The sequence below is a fragment of the Dendropsophus ebraccatus genome, chromosome 5 (genome assembly GCF_027789765.1).
Source record: "Dendropsophus ebraccatus isolate aDenEbr1 chromosome 5, aDenEbr1.pat, whole genome shotgun sequence".
Classification (NCBI taxonomy): domain Eukaryota; kingdom Metazoa; phylum Chordata; class Amphibia; order Anura; family Hylidae; genus Dendropsophus; species Dendropsophus ebraccatus.
This window is the reverse complement of record NC_091458.1, coordinates 60,269,506-60,286,865: the sequence shown is the minus strand read 5'-3', so window position 1 is coordinate 60,286,865 and position 17,360 is coordinate 60,269,506. Positions and strand designations below refer to the sequence as shown.

The 17,360-nt window shown below is 41.5% G+C and overlaps 1 protein-coding gene across 2 annotated transcripts in view; it reads right to left on the bottom strand.

Moving 5' to 3' along the window:
• Positions 1 to 3,883: 3,883 nt before the first annotated feature.
• TFCP2 (transcription factor CP2) overlaps positions 3,884 to 17,360 on the bottom strand; it is a 61,474-nt gene continuing 47,997 nt past the window's right edge. For both annotated transcript variants that reach the window (XM_069970314.1, XM_069970316.1), the window contains 4 exons: positions 16,172 to 16,281; positions 14,206 to 14,348; positions 7,394 to 7,445; positions 3,884 to 5,409 (listed from right to left, as the gene is read on the bottom strand). In XM_069970314.1, the coding sequence (XP_069826415.1) occupies positions 5,372 to 5,409; positions 7,394 to 7,445; positions 14,206 to 14,348; positions 16,172 to 16,281 (343 nt within the window). In that variant the 3' untranslated portion in view covers positions 3,884 to 5,371. The remainder of the gene's footprint in view (positions 5,410 to 7,393; positions 7,446 to 14,205; positions 14,349 to 16,171; positions 16,282 to 17,360) is intronic.

Here is a 17,360-nt window from a genome sequence, read left to right as displayed (position 1 = left end):
CCTGGAAGGGACTGTCAGTGCTAGAAAATGGCCCCCTAGAAATTCTCTATAATGTATGACTAGATGATGCTGTATAGCACTGCAGCCTGTATGTTATATAGGGAAAACAGCAGAAAACAGGAATTATGGCCAGAGACCACAAGTATGTAAATAAGGTGGAAGCACCAGGAGTCACCTCAGAAATACCACACTGCATTACATAGAATGGGTGGATTCATACTGAGGAATTCTCGTGGATAATGTCTGCGGAATTCCACCATCTGTCCGCACGCCTTTCCACAGGCTCCATAGACACCATTCTATAGGCCGGCATATTACGCTATACGCCGAAAGAAGTGACGTGACATGGAAGTAATACACCAGCCCATAGAATGGTGTCTATGGAGCCAGCGGAAAGGCGCGCGGACAGACAGCGAAATTCCACAGACATTATCCACAAGAATTTCTCAGTATGAACCCACCCAATGGGAGCAGCCAGTGGCATTGGAGTTTAGTTTCAAGTCACACAAAACTTTTCTTTCATAGACCAACATACAAAGTAACAACTGTAATAAAATTACACACCCAACATCATTGACTTTGAAATTCTAGAGCCAACCAAACCCCTCTTTGTACAGACACTTAAATAGAGATGAGCGAACCTGGAGCATACTCGAGCCGATCCGAACATTTGGCATGTGATTAGCAGTGGCTGCTGAACTTGGATAAAGCCCTAAGGCTACGTGGAAAACATGGATATAGTCATTGGCTGTATCCATGTTTTCTTGACAACCTTAGAGCTTTATCCAAGTTCAGCAGCCACCGCTAATCAAATACCGAACGTTCAGGTTCGGATCAACTCGAACCCGATTCGTTCATCTCTACACTTAAGTGTTACGGTCGTTTAATCAATAGTACAGGCGATTTTAAGAAACTTTGTAATTGGGCTTATTAGCCAAAAAAAGCATTTTTATCATGAAAAAAAAAAAAAACCATTTGACGCTCTCCCCCTGTCTTCATGGTTTTCTAGGGAGAGGGGAGGGGTGGAGGGAGATGAGGCACCAAAACAGGACAACAAAGAGTTAATGCACAGCTACATCACCAGCTATCTCCTCTGAAGTCAGCACTGACCTCTGAATACAGGCTTTCACACAGGTACCACTGTGTAATCCTTTGTTCTCTGCTGGTGATGTAATAGTCAAGATTACCTGATAATGAGGGGGGGGGGGGGGGGGACCTGGAAAGTCTATTTGAATGCAGATAATGGCATATTTGTCTACTAAACCCAATTACAAAGTTTCTTAAAATCGCCTGGACTATTAAAGGGGTAGTGCGGCGGTAAACAATTATTGACAGAACAACACACATTACAAAGTTATACAACTTTGTAATGTATGTTATGTCTGTGACCCCCTTCCAAACTGTGCTCAGCCAATCGTGGCTGAGCAGCCGATGACGCTGAAGAGGGCGGCCGGCACTCAGGACGCTTGGAGGGATTCGGCCCGGCCGTCCGAAGACGACATCGCAGACTGAAGATCGGAGACGAGTCGGCACGTGACAGGTATGTATAGCGCACCACACTTCCGGGTACACTGGTGGGGGTGGTGGGACACGGGGAAGGGGGCCATTCACAGACATAACATACATTACAAAGTTGTATAACTTTGTAATGTGTGTTATTCTGTGAATAATTGTTTACCGCCGCACTACCCCTTTAATTTCTGCAAGAAAAAAAAAAAAAAAAAACACGGCAATGACTCAGTATCTATGGAGAAGAAACACCAAAAAGGTAATGTGTGCCGCCTATTCCTAACAGCTACACTTTAAAGCAGGGATGGGAAACCTTCAGCCCTCTGGCTGTTACAAAACTACAATTCCCAGGCATGATGGAGGGCCAAAAGGTGTCCCATCCCTGCTTTGAAGGAAAACTAACATCGGCTTATATGACACTCACCTGCTGTTATGTTTCCTTGGACATCGAGAATGAAGGAAATTTTCTTCCCTTCATCCTCAGCACCGTTTTTATTAAATCTTCAGTTTTATTAATATAAAAATTAGGTGTTACTTCCACCCTCAGTCCGCTAAGGAGCATAGGGTCACACACTCTGCCTCAGTTTGGCAGTTTAAATGGTCAGTGTTCTATTAAAGGGGTACTCTGGCCAAGCTTACTTTGCTGTCAGACGTGTGTCGTCACAGCTATGACTATGTTCCAGCGCCACCACTCTACGCTGTGACGTCAGCTGCAGAGGGCGTCCCTTGCTTCAGGCTGTGCCACCCTCCTCTTCAGAGACAGCACTGTGCCATACTCCTGTGTACTACAAGCTAGAATGCTTCCTCCTTCCCAGCTTGACATGTGAAAGCAAAGACTCAAGCAGGCTCAGGTATGGGATGGGGAAGTAAGGATCTGTTGCAGCCTGGTGCACCTCAGGATTTTGGGAAAGCCTCTTTGACTCTATTATTAAAGAAGCAGTTCACAAAAAAAATTATTATTGACCCCCTTGGTAGGCACTGGCACGTATACTCGCCGCAGCTCATCGGTGTCCCGCGGCGCCGTTCAAATCCAGCGTGCTCTCACGTCAGCCTCTGCTGTGATTCCTCTTCTGTCTCCTGTGATAATACGCCAGAACTCGCATTTCAATGCATTCTCTATAGAAGCGTGTGAAGCGTGTGACTTCCAGCATTCAATCACAGGACAGAGAAGAAAAGTCCCTGCAGAGGCTGAAGTGAGCGCGCACCGCATTTGAACTGTGCCACGGGACTGGAACGAAGCCACGCCGCGGGACACCAATAAGCTGTGGTGAGTATACGTGCCAGCGCATACCGGAGGGGCCAATAATAATTTAAATAAAAGCATTTTTCTACATTATAGAAGCATTTATAAAAAGGTACCTTGTGTCTCCTGGCCCAAACAGCTATATAGCAGTGTAAGCAGTTTGCAATGTGAATTCACTTTACATTTTCTGAAAATGACTGCTTACACAAGGAAAAAAACCTCATTCATCCTTAAAGGCTGCATTCACACAGAGCATGGACATGGAATGCCTCTAATGGAGTACAGACAAAAAAAAAAAAACAGAAAGTGCAACAGCAACCCACAGGTGCAAGCGCTTACTGTATATACTCCCCCCAGTGTGCACACAATGTAGATATTTAAAAATGAGGACCTTAGCAAACTATTTGATCAAACAGAGTGTACCATGTCACCACGTTAATGATGGACTCAGTTACAAGCCTTCCACATCTGGGTTCTGTGTGAATGCAGCCTAAGAGTTCTGCTGCATATAGGCATGTGAATTGGTTCTATTAGAATTTCAATTAAGCTAATCCTCAATTTATTTTTCAGCACACAGATAAAATATGGAGCAGGCATTCTATACCAGGGGTGTCAAACTTGCAGCCCTCCAGCTGTTGCAAAATTACAATTTCATCAAGCCTGGACAGCAAAATCTTTGGCTGGCCAGGCATGATGGGAATTGTAGTTTTGCAGCAGCTGGAGGGCCACAGGTTTGACAACTGCGTTCAGTACAATGTTCATTCTTTAGAAAGGTTGCTGGAATCTTACAAACAGCTGTTAAATCGGCATTCGCTTACAGCTTGGCAGTCATGCATTACGTGGGGAGATGTACAGCCGTAATTTTTTTAAACCTGACAAAACGACTGGATCAGCAGATGAACCAGCACTCCTTTGTTGGCCAATTGTTGGCCCATTGCACAGGGCGATATCCTATGCAGATCTAGCTTCGTGCTGATGTCCAAGTAAAATGAAAAAAAAAAAAGGGAAGGTCACTAGATCTGCACTAGGACCCCTTCATTTTTAGATGGTGCCTGAGGACCAAATAAAGGGAATACGCCATGGACAATTCTAAACCTATACAAACAAATAATAATTGCTTTTAAGCCCAAGTTAAGTTTATCCATTTATTATGAAATACATTTCACTGTATTTAAAAGGTTAGCTGACAGGTAATAATCCGGTATTGGACTCTCTAAGCCATTCGCACTGTATTTCCATGCTTGTGATCAGTATAAGCAGATACTGGAAATAACTCACACAAAAAATACAAAGTGGCTCAAAAAAAATTGTTTGAAATAAAAGGAACACATCTTATCGCTACACTTTCATCCACACTCCACATATTCTCATGGATTTAGTCCTGATTCAGGTCCAAAGAAAGAAATGACACCTTTTATAACGCAGCAGGGTCTGGGGATTCTTGAAATGCCAGCAGTTTTTATTATAGGAGGTATTCACTGTCCCACAAGACTTGCAGAATGCCACAGATGCCTCTGGAAACAGAGGAGCAAATCTCTTGGAAATTTTATGCAACAATAACTGGAGAAAAAGTTACAAAAAGAAGGCTTAAAAAAGGAGATGAAAAAAATAAAATAAAAAAATACAATGACCAGAGGATCCAGTAGTAAGTTATCAGAAGGAAGGGAGGGGAAGATAAAAGGATACACTGACTGTTAGTTTTGTTGATCTGAGTCGCTTTGCGTTGGACTGGTCATTGGCCAAGTTTCATCAATACCTGTCCTACAAGCCGCTGCATGCAGGAACCTGGTGTATGTGTTTTGGGATAGCTGGTAGGACCGATAATGAATAAGATCACCAATACTTGAGATAATTGATCATCATTCATCTGATCAGGTACAGGAATGGTACGTGTCCTGCAGTCATAATAGACATCCTGTGGCGATTCATTAAAAAAAGGGGGGAAAAAAAAAAAAAAAAAAGTATAAAGTCAAGTAAAAATCTGAGGGCTTCAGAAGAACATGGACAGCTGGGGATGATGGCTGGTGTTACAAAAAGCATCATACAAAAAAGACACATGCTACATAAAAAAATACTAACCCCCTGACCATCTATATCAGACAGTACAGTGTGGTGGGGTAACCAATAACATACACCAATATGCTTCAAGAATATTGTATCCGCGTCTTCCAGCAGCCTGTGAGATCAGCTTAAAATGCTTGTGGGTTTTTTTTTTTTGTTTTTTTTTTAATCTTTTGTTAAGTATAAAAATGACGTTGCTAGCCAATGCATTGGTATGGCCAGTTCATATATTATCAAAGTTCATTGTTAAGGGGAACTGCTTGCCTTTGTGCAGACCAAACCTGATCCATACAAGATGTAAGCAGTTATATGCTCAATCGCTGCAATAATCTTTCTGTAATCGAATGAATGAAGGTTCGAGTCCGCACAAGCGGGCACAACTCGCCTGTCTCATTATGGAAGAAGAGAGGATGGCGTGATCTGCCAGTAATGTGGCACCACGCTGAAGAATTGTCTGTCTCTAGTGCATTCAAGTCTTGTGAGCCTATTGGAGAGCGCTGAGAGACCAGTTCTTTGTCTTCAGTGATGATTGGACAAGGTGGATCTCGTGCAGACCCTTTATTTTAAAATAATGTGGTAGCTATCGTTGGTTTCAGCTGTAACAAGAAAAATATTAAAATCAGAAGACAGAAATGCTTTAGCACTCAATATACCATTGACTATAAATACTTTGTATTAACCCCTTAGTGACTGGTCTATTTCAGGCCTTAGGGACCAAGCAATTTTCTTAGTTTTTTCATCATTGCCTTGTTGACATAGCAATATGAGAGCTTGTTTTTTTGTGAGCCAATTTATTTTTCTTTACAATGGCGTCATTTTGGGATTCATGTAGCTTATTAACTTTTATTACTCCTTTTTTTCCTTTGATAATGGAAAGATTTACACCATTAAGCTACGATTAGTGACCCCAAATCTATTTTTTTTTTCCTTTTCTTAAAGCGAATGTACCATTAGAGAAGCAATGCGGGTATTTTTTTTACACTACCAAGTTGGTGCCAGCCTCCTGGTGGCGCAGTCCTTTTTTTGAAATGCCGCCCAGTTCCCTCCCTAAATTTGTTACATAGAACAAATGTTAAAAAAATAAATAAATACAGGACACCTGTTGCCACATTTCATGAGCAATAGCTTTCTTATTTTTCTTTTGATGGGGAGCTGGGTGTGGGCTTGTTTTGCATAAAAATGACTTCTAGGACAGATACAAAATACAGCAATTATAGAACAGGTTGTGTTTTTTTATTTTTGTAGTGTTCACCACATTGTATAGATAACTTTATACATATTTGGCATCATTACATTTGTGATGACCCAAGCTATAAAAGGTTAATGTAAAATTTTTGTAAAAGGTTATCTCCTATATGATACCAACAAGTTAGTAAACCTAGGGAGGCCCAATAGTACTATGCAAACAAATGTATGAGGATTTCCGATGTTCCACAAATGCCCACTAGAGGTCTATTACTACGGTGACATTATACGCATTGCTTAAAGAGTCACTGTCGTATTTTTTTTTTTTTGCAGAAATCAATAGTCCAGGCGATTTTAAGAAACTTTGTAATTGGGTTTATTAGCCAAATCTGCCATTATCTGCATGTAAAAAGCCTTTTCCCAGGTCCCCCCCTCCTTCCTCTTTTTCATCCACTCTGAAAAATCTGAAAATTGTGACTTGTTGCATCAGACGTACCCTGTCTGCTCTAGGGAGAGGGGAGGGGGGAGGAGGAAGGAGGGAGTTAGCCGGCAGCAGAAAGCAGATAACAGGATTACAGGCACGGAGCTGGGTGACAGCTGTAATCCGAGCTCAGACAGGTCACTGGTGACTGTCACAGGAGATATCCCGTGAGGGATTTGTAGATTAACTCTTTGTTGTCCTGTTTTGGTCTTTTCTTTAGCTCTCTCCATAGGAGAACAATGAAGACAGGGGGGAGAGCTTCAAACTGCTTTTTCATGATAAAAATGCATTTTTCGGATAATAAACCCAATTACAAAGTTTCTTAAAATCGCCTGGACTATTGATTTCTGCAAAAAAAAAAAATCACGACAGTGACACTTTAACTTAGCTGTGGCAGTCTGAAAATTACAGGTAAAAATTAGTTGTCAGGCCACTAGACTGTTTAGTGGAGTATACAAGGCCCCAAAAACTTATCAAGGAATCAATACATGTTGTAAGCTGCTTTTCAACACACTTAGAAGTGGACCAGCATGGATTACGTAAAAACATTATAAATAAATGTCGAAACTTTGGAGAATCCCAGGTCCACTGTTTACAGGGGCACGAACCAACAAAAAATTTGTATTTCCACAAAATGATGAATGGATATAAACACAAAGCAGACCACCCAAGTGCAGAGTCAGGTTAGACACACTGTCCAGTCTTAACGTACAATTCGTATTCAATAATATTGGTGGGGAGGGGTGTTACAGCTAATCCGCTTTCTAATCATGTGTTCATAACTGAATAATGCTGAAATTCATAATTAAACTGACCACAAAATAATGAAAAGAGGCCCCCTAAGCACCTACATATACTGGAGGAAAGCTTCTACCTAACCAAATACACAGAACTCACAGAGGTCACTACCATACCTTTCATTGTATCCAACACAAAGCATGACTCGTCCTGAAAATTCTGAATCATCTAGTGAAGAAAGAAAACAAAATTTTAACAAAGACAAACATACAGGACTACCCCCTCCTGGGGGCAGCAATGCTTTATATACATAATATTTATTTACTCAATCAACAGGAAGCCGACCTCAATGAGATATACTAACCAGCTTTTTCAGTCCTTTATGCTTTTTTTTTTTTTTTATGGAGTTTGCGTGATTTTTTCAGAATAGCATGTTTAATGGCCATATTTCTTTGTTGCTGTTGTTAATATACCGAGTAATGTAACAGATTAAACCTTTTTTTTATTTTTTTATTTATTTAAGTGTCACTGTCATAACTTTCAAAATCTAAACAGTAGATGTGATATAAAGCAAGTCTGCAATATACATACTTTTTTAAGTTATCATGGAAAACACGGCACTTTGTTTTCTGGTGATTTTTTCTCAAAAAACAGGAAACAGTCAGAAAACAGGAAGTCCCAGGCTATCTGAGTGCTCACAGAGAGAAAGCAGTCATGTGATTGATGGACACATTGAGCCGTGACTCTGTACTGGCCGGAATTCCTGTTTTTTTCAACCAGAAAATCTGCCTTCTGGAGACCTGGACCTGGATTTCTGGTAAGTTCAGCTTTGTTTTACAGCATGATAACCAAAAAAACATAAGTGTAAATTGCAAACTTGCCTTATATCTAGGGCTGGGCGGTATAGCGTCAAAATACCGATACCGTCACTGGCGTCGGTTAACCGACCTCAACTCTGCCAGGACGGTATCTGCGGTATTCCCCCCCCCCCCCCCTCACCCGGCGGTCGCATGCTCTGCTCCCCTCAGATCTCCCTTGCTGATCCTCCGATTCACCTCCCAATTCCAGCCAGGGCGCACATATGCAAGGCAAGGTATGGAAGATCCTGCTGCGGGGGGGCTGAAGAGGAACACTCTGACCGGCTGCGCACAGGCGTGCTGTGTGCTCAGCGCTGCTGCTGCCGGGCGGCTCACTTCTCCTAGCTTCTCTGGAAGCTGCACAGTGAGCCCTGCCCCCTCCTCTCCCACACATACAGTGGCTTCAGGGGGTCAGCTATAGGTCGGCACATCCTGGCTCCCATGGGCACCGCACTCTGGCCCGCACAGGAATCCCCGACGCCCCGTTATCTTTCGATGTGTGACGCTCAGCCCGGGACACAGATATATGTGCTACAGCACTGAGTGACAGGGGCCGAGGATTCCTGTGCGGGAGACAGAGAGCGGTGCCGGTGGGAGCAAGGAGGTGCCGACCTATACCTGACCCCAACTGTATGTGCGGGAGAGGGGGGGGCAGGGCAGCATGTGACAGTGACTGGGGTAGAGAGAGATGGATATATAGGAGATAGATAAAGATGGATGGATAGATAGGAGTCCTATCTATCTATCTATCTATCTCCTATCTATCTATCTATCTATCCATCTATCTACTATCTATCTATCCAGTGTGTGTGTGTACATTATATATATATATATATATATATATAATATATTATATATATATATATATATATATATATATATATATATATATATATATATATATATATATATATAATATATATATATATATAATTAGACAGACAGGAGAGCCTAGTGCAAAACATCAGGGCGCAACTTTTCAGCGGCATCTCGCCACCATTTTCAAGGAGATAGATAGGAGATAGATAGATAGGAGATAGATAGGAGATAGAGTCCTATCTATCTCCTGTCTGTCTGTCTATCTATCTATCCTGTATAGATAGATATAGCTAACAATATAGGCAGCACACTAAACAAACTGTGGGTGCCAGCAGACGAATCCCAGACCTTTGACCAAGTCAGCTAGTAAAAAAATACTTTGCAGCACTCCGATGGTAATACAAACGTGAAAACGTGAATTTATTCCATATAACAATGTGCAGCAAACGTCACAAGTAATATATGACGTTTTGGCGTCTCCTATGCCATTTTCAAGTGCCACTTGAAAATGGCGTAGGAGATGCCAAAACATTGTGTATTACTTGTGAAGTTTGCTGCACATTGTTATATGGAATAAATTCACGTTTGTATTACCATTGGAAAATAGGGTTTTCAAAAGGGGTGTGGCTTTTAAAAGGGGCGTGTCATACTTATCGTTCAATTTATCGTTACCGCGACGACATGTATGATAAACCGCGATATTGATTTAGGCCATTATCGCCCAGCCCTACTTATATCACACCTACTGTTGATTTCGATTTTGAAAGTTATAACGACAGTGACACTTTAATATATTGACTTCAGGTGACTGGCAGCAGTAAGGCGTGACAAGGCCCCTTCTGCTGCCACCAACATTTGTGTTGGGAACTGCAAATCATTGAATCCCATGTTCAAAGAGTAGTACGATTGGTAATGGGAAAAACTTACAAAAGCAGTATACCTAAAGTGAATGTACCATCAGGTACATTTGCTTTAATTTGACCCACAGATAGATCGGCCCCAACGCGGGGAAGCTGGTGCCAGGGCCCATTTTTTGGACCGCGGCCCAGTTCCCGTGTACGGCACCGTTCTAGCCACGGGTACCGGGCCACTGGAGGTGGGCCGGCCCCAGTGGGCAGAATCCCCCATCCCTCTATGATGCGGCTCCGTTAGAATCGATGAAGCTACATAATATAGGGACCGGGGATTCCGCACACTGGGGGCCCGCCTCCAGCGCTTCAGCCCCGGCCTGATACCCATGGATGGAACGGCGCCGTACATGGGAACCGGGGCGCGGTTCAAAAAAAAAAAAAAAGGACTGTGGCATCGGCTTCCCCTCGTTGATGCCGATCTATCCGTGGGTTAAATTAAAGCGAATGTACCTGATGGTACTTTCGCTTTAAAAGAATACTTCAAAGACTAAATAATACATTGCTTTATTAAAGTTTTATTATCTTTTCTTTAATACCTTAGCCCCAGTTCCCATCCCCTGCTCTGTTCTGTTCTGTTCTAGTGCTTTTTAAATAGAGCAGGGTCCTGTTCCCCTCGTGTACTGTATATTCTTATATACAGTACCCAGGTGGGAGGCTACCCGACACAATAGCTGTCTGGCAGCCTCCACAGAGGGAGCAGTGACTGCTATCACTGATCATTCCGTTTCTAGCACAGTGAGCGATAACAGCGCAGTCACTGCACAGGAGGCAGCTGGGTACAGCAATCTTGTCGGACAGCCTCATGTTCACGTTTATTATTTGCGACCCGCATTACAAATACACTGCCTTTTGGCGCCGGAAGATGCGAGTTTACACCACTCATGTCTGTTCTCAGAGTAGGTATATTGGTACTTACATTTTCAGTGCTACAGATAATATAACAAATGCTAAATTTTTATAAATTGTGCAAAGCCACTCCCATCTGGACCACTCTTACTCATGGCAGATCATGCTGCCTTCAAAAGCTACAGCTCCATTCAACTTTGTGCTGGAATCCAGAGCTTCATGACTACATGATTCTAGTCTAATGTACCCCAAGCTGTTGCAAAACTACAAAACACAATGGGGAGATTTATCAAACATGGTGTAAAGTGAAACTGGCTCAGTTGCCCCTAGCAACCAATCAGATTCTACTTTCCATTCTTCACAGACTCTTTGGAAAATAAAAGGGGGAATCTGCGCCAGTTTCACTTTACACCATGTTTGATAAATCTCCCCCATTGTGCCATTCAGCGACGACCCTTTAGAGACAGCAGCAATGCTTCCCCTGTGAACAGGCTCTGCTTAAGATGAAAACTATTCCTGAAAACCCCTGAAACCATGGCAGGAATCTGACAGATTAGCATATAGGGTCCTGGTAAATGGCTTCAAGCTGACAAGCTGTTCCTTGAAGCCACTTGTTAAATACATATATACTCATTCAGGGGGCTAGGAATGCTAGGCAGTAGAGATGAGCGAATTTACTGTAACAAAGCATTATTTCTGTAATCCACTTATCAGCCTGCTTGCCTTCTAACTGACCGTGCTTTGCTTTATTACAGTAAATTCACTCATCTATACTAGAAAGGCGGCCATTCAGGTGTTGGGAATACTTGCCACCCAGCTTTCCCAGACTTCTGAACAGCTGCCAAGTTATTAATAGACATACATTCATACATGGCTGCACTACTAGGGAGGATGGCCATTTAAAGGTGCCTGGGAAAGCTGGGCTGTATTATTCTTGGGTACCACAACAGCTACCACCTCCAAGTTTCCCAGGCACTGAAAAGCAAGATCTGGGACACAAGAAGAATTTCTATAACAGACATTTAAAACAATTTTGATAACCCACCCCCTATGTTTTTCATGCTAAAGAGCAATACGAGAACTGAAAGCTTGGATATTAGGAAGCTGCTGACAGGTCCGCTTTAAGTGGAACAGACCACTTGCTACATTCTCCCATATTACCCACAGAGGGAGGTATACTGGTAATCAAGGTTAAAAGAGCGCCATAACCTCAGAAATAGAATTTTCTCCCTCTCTATGTGCATTTGTCATGCAGACTGTGATTTCAGAAGCGGACAGGATTATTATACAGTGGTCTGTCCATTAACAATGGCCTTAGGTTACAATATCATCAACATACATTGGTCATTCCTGGACCATTGTAACTTGAGACCAGACACAACATGCTACAAACTGCCCGGATCTGCGACAAGCGAATGGCTGAAACATTTGACTAATAAAAATGGGTATTTCACTGGTAAAACTCCTGTACTACTGAAATATATGCACAGACTGCCTGTCTAATAGCGCCTTTCTATAATTTAGCGCAGTACTACATGTTCTGTATATTTCAGGATGAGCTTCTCTTTTGGACACCAAAGACAATGTGACAATAAGACATCTCTACATAGATGTGATCTTTACATAGAGAAATAATTACAGCTTGCAACAACTCTCTATGACTTATAGGTATGGGCATGCTTTGTACATATTCTTTGTAAATTGTTCATATTTTCTCTTATTTTGGTGTCTTCAGATCCAATTACTAGTTTTCTAGAGAGTTTCAGTCTCAAGATGCAGTATTTTTAACATACAATGGTGGTCTTGGATCAGATTAATACAGTAACTTGAGAGATCACTGTAAGTGAATATAGTAATAGTATTGTTACTAAATGTTTCAATGCTTTCAGTTCTGCAGAAACCGTCAGACTTCTTACTCTGGAAATCTATTTTAAATGCATTTTTATAGTTTTTTTATGGTAAGGGTCAGAGAAACTTGCATAACACTTATGCATTCTACCTGTAGTACAGGAAAAAGGCTAACCAATAGGTGCATTACAGATGAGCGAGCGGCCCACGTAGCTTCATGTTCTCATGTAGTAACCCTAGAATTCAGACCCATTAGCAGAGTTTATGGCCATAAAATGGCTTTCAATCTAGATGGTTATTGTTTGCTCTCACAGCAGCCTCTCATGTGCTCCAAAAGGCACATATGTAATTGCTTTGTACTCTATGCACTAGTAAGGTTCATGGTCAAGAAGAATCAGATTACAGACTGCAGGGAAACAATATAAAAGTCTGTGTTTTGTCTTCTTGTAAATCCTCTTGTAAATGTACACAGATAAGACAGCAGCTTTATCTCCTAAAAGTTAAAACCCACATATCCAAGAATATCAAAAGTTTTAAACAAAAGTGGTGTGTAACCTGCTTGAAGCATGTGCTGCATTAGTCTCTAAAGGGCTCTAAAGGGACTAAATGACATGGCAGACTACATGAATGACATTTGGGATCTATAACATGCCGTGCAGACCACTATGGGGATAAATGCATGCTTATTTTCTTTGGGTATAGTGAGTTGAGTAAAGTTGCCCAAACACAAAAATTTCAGTGTGACCCACGAACTATGCTTCCTAACTCTCCCTTGACAAATGAAGTTAAAGAAAGATTTGGACATGCTGAATTTCACAGCAGATTCTTTTCTTCTCCCCACTGAAGTTGTATGGGGACCTTAAATTGATACTGTCAAAAGTTGTGATTAGTGGTGTCTCAGTGCCACCTATTACTAAATATAGCCAGGAGTGCCAAGTGCCAAGTTTTACCAAGATGGACTTCTATATAAACTCTGTGGGACCATCTCCTGTTGCAGACACAGAATGTGGAGTAGTAGTGCTGGGTGGTGTGCTTCTTCCTCCTAACAATCAGTGGGGGTCTGGTACACCAAATTTCTTTCCTTGACTGTAGAAGGGTGTTAAAGAACAATCACCCTCCAAATAAAAATGTAACATGCATTTTATTTTTACTAACAATGCAACTAAATGAGGCCTGCAAGGCCCAAAGAATAAAAAATGAAAATAAAATTGAGCAACTAAAGGATTAGCTATGTGAGCAGCCATATGTGCTAAAAGAAGCATAAAAGTTACAAACATGGTCAAGCAAAACACAAATTATAAGGGCTACATTTGCAAGGCACTGGTTGGTTTTCATTTGACAGATTGGCAGTTTCACTCCACTGAATCATCTGGTCTTACAGAAAAACTAGGAGGGCAGATTGTTACCTGCAAGGGAGAATTCACACTGGGAGGGAAAGCTGTGACTTCTACAGATCTTATCCACATGTTGTGGATTGTGGCATGGAGTTTAATTGATTCTTTGCTTAATCCCTTCTGCAGCCAGAGTAAAATCTGTACCATTATCCACATGTTATGCCTGTAGATTTTGCTGTGGATTCACTGTGAAGTCTGTTACAGAGGCTTAGCCTTAGGGTTAGGAATACAATTTTTATTTGACATGTACTGACAACTGGGAAAGGTACTGACAATCATGCGATAAGCTTTCTTCTGTGAGTGAATGACTTACCTCATCACTTATAAGAACATGTATGCCTGTGGGCCCCTGTTTGTAGATCTGATTAATTTGATGAGGAGAAATGTTGAAAAGTTGGGCAAGCTTTTCTGTTAATTCTAGAGACGTCAGCTCTTCCAGGTAGATGGCATGATACACTTTTGAGAAGAAAAAACAAACAAAAAAAAAAAACATTCAACTTAAAGTGAACCTGTTAGTTGCAATACACCTTAGCCATTAGGGCAACTAGACACATGGTACCTTTCAAATATCTGTCAGTGCTTTCAAAACATAGAAAAAGGTTTTTCTTCTTCAGTGAAATGTGTGAGAGCTCTTAATCTTATGAGGGCTGTAATATCTCCTCCCCTCCCATCTTGCAGCAAATCAGGAGCTTGGGAAAGCCTCCGACACTAAATATGTTTTTTCTATGTTCAGGAAACACAATCGGATATATGACAGATACAGGTCTTCTATTTAGCATTGTCCGCAGTTTGGAACGTGAATCGCATTTGATAAATTTACTTGGACAGTATTCTCAGCATTAAAATATAAATTATACACATAATGCCTTGGGTCACTTGTTAAAGGGAACCAATCACTTCCAAAATCGCTGTAAAGCTATTAAGCATTGCAAATACCTTATTGCACATACTGCGCAAACATATAACTATTACTTCTTGTCTCTCGAAAACATACCATCATTATCTCCCGCACTGTATGTAAATTAGGGAAAATTAGTCATTTGGGCGATCAATCTGTCCAAACTAGTCAGTCACTGGGCAAGTCTAGCTCTGTAATCATGCCTCCCTGGGCGTGATTACAGCGCCATATACTTGCGGCTTCAAAGGGAGGAGGGCTTGGACACTTGTAACTGCTGGAATACAGATGTAGGATCAGTAACAAGCGGTCCAGCTCACCTTCCTCTGATGCAGCAAGTATACAGCGCTGTAATCACGTCCAGAGAGAAGTGATTAGTCACAACCGTAACTAGTTTGGACAGGCAAACCACTCAAATGACTAGCTTGCCATAATTTCCATAGGGCGCAGGAGACTATCATAGTATGTTTTCGGGGCACCGCGACCAGGCACAGAGGGAATAGTTACGTTTAGGCAGTATGTGCAATATTGTATTAGCAATGTGTAACAGCTTTACAGCACTTTTGGACGTGACTGGTTCCTTAACCCGTTAAAGACAGAGGCAATTTCGATTTTTGCACTTCCGTTTTTTTCCTCCTTGTGCTTAAAACTCCATAGCACTTGCATTTTTTCACGTAGAAACCCACATGAGCCCTTATTTTTTGCGCCACTAATTGTACTTTGCAATGACAGGCTGAATTTTTTCATAAAGTATATTGCAAAACCAGAAAAAAAAAATAAATGTGTGGTGAAATTTGGGAAAAAAAACAAAAAAAACCGCATTGTTTATTTGGGGGGTATTTGTTTTTACGCCGTTCGCCTAAGGTAAAACTTACTTGTTATATATGCTCCTCAAGCCGTTATGATTACAATGATATGTAACATGTATAACTTTACTTTTATGTGACTTTTTGATCGCTTTTTATTACAATTTTTCTGAAATTGATGCGACCAAAAATGCGCAACTTTCCACTTTGGGATTTAATCACGCTTACGCCGTTTATCGTGCTAGATCAGGAATGAAATAAATTAATAATTTGGGCGATTACACACGCTGTGATACCAAACATGTTTATTTATTATTTATAATATGGAAAAACTTGCCCCCAAGTTATGAAAGGATGGACGGATGGACCAGGAGGCAAAGCTTCAGAAGGCTGCTGAACAAGGCAGAAGTAACCTAATGCTATAAGTGTATGTCATTTACTGTACTAAAAAAAAACAAAAAAAAAAAAACTGTCAAAATGGCTAGAAGCTATGCCATATTAACACTTGCACTGTAGCAAATAACTGACATTGGCACTTCGTCATCTCAGCACCATCATAGAATTCATTTAGTAGTTACCATAAAAAGCACCGTTTCCTTGCTCCCCATTCTCATGTTTCTGCTGCTGATGCTCCCTTAGCTGCTGTGACTCTTGGCAGACATAAATTGTGAGCCTTGGCCGTACCACCCTAGTAAGTAGAGAGAACAGAGGATTTCATGATATACAAACTAACCTGCAGTACATTTCCTCTAATCTAATGAACTGGTCATCAGTTTATTTAGCCTTGGAGAAGTCTTCAATTTTCTGGAGAATTCTGTGAAGTGACTCTGTGGTCTCCTAGGACTCTGACTCCAAACATGTCCAACAAAGTGAAAGTCTAATAGCACCTTAATGGAGTATCCAATGCTGGCCACACAATCAAATTGAAGTGGATGCACGCTGGTTGGCCCACAATCCTTGTTGTAGGCACTATAAACTTGTAGCACAAAGGGAAATCCAACAGCATATCATGAATTTACTTACATGAAAGTACAGAAGAGCATTTTGCTTCGACCCTCTTTGTCAGGTATACAATATAGGCATACAGTGAAGGTATACAGTATATGTGCAACAGAAAAACCACAAGCTATGGGGTGAGGGAATGGGAAGTAGGGAGGCGAATCATTAATTAAAAAAAAAAGTAGGTAAAAAATGGGTACAAATCTGGTTAGTACAACAGTGTATCCAGTGACACTGGTAAACAATGAAACAAAAATCAAAATATAGACATAAAGCTCTCTCGGGCCAACGACACTATGTGGAAAACCCTGTGCAGGTAAATATGTATGAGGTCAGATCAGGCCTAACGGGATCCTGTACAATACATAAATCAATCAATCAATCAATAGCATAGAACTGTATTCACCAGGGTTTACATGCATCTAGCAAGAGAGAAGGAGAAATCCCTGCAGGGGTATCCAGACACCGGAGCGGGGCTCTCTCTGTCTGTAGAGCGAGAGAGCTTGATGTCACTGGCAATGTGATGTGACCCAATAAAAAATCTGAGCGAAGAGGCCCAATAGTTGTCACAAAGATTATCTAAACAAAACCACTGCGCCATCATAGATGTACTGGTTGCGAGATGTGAATGTCAGAGCACAGTGTGTGCAGCTATAAGACCGAGCACAGAGTTTGGAGTATGTATTGTACAGGATCACATTAGGCCTGATTTGACCTCATAGATTTACCTGCACAGGGTTTTCCATGTATCACTGGATACACGGTTGT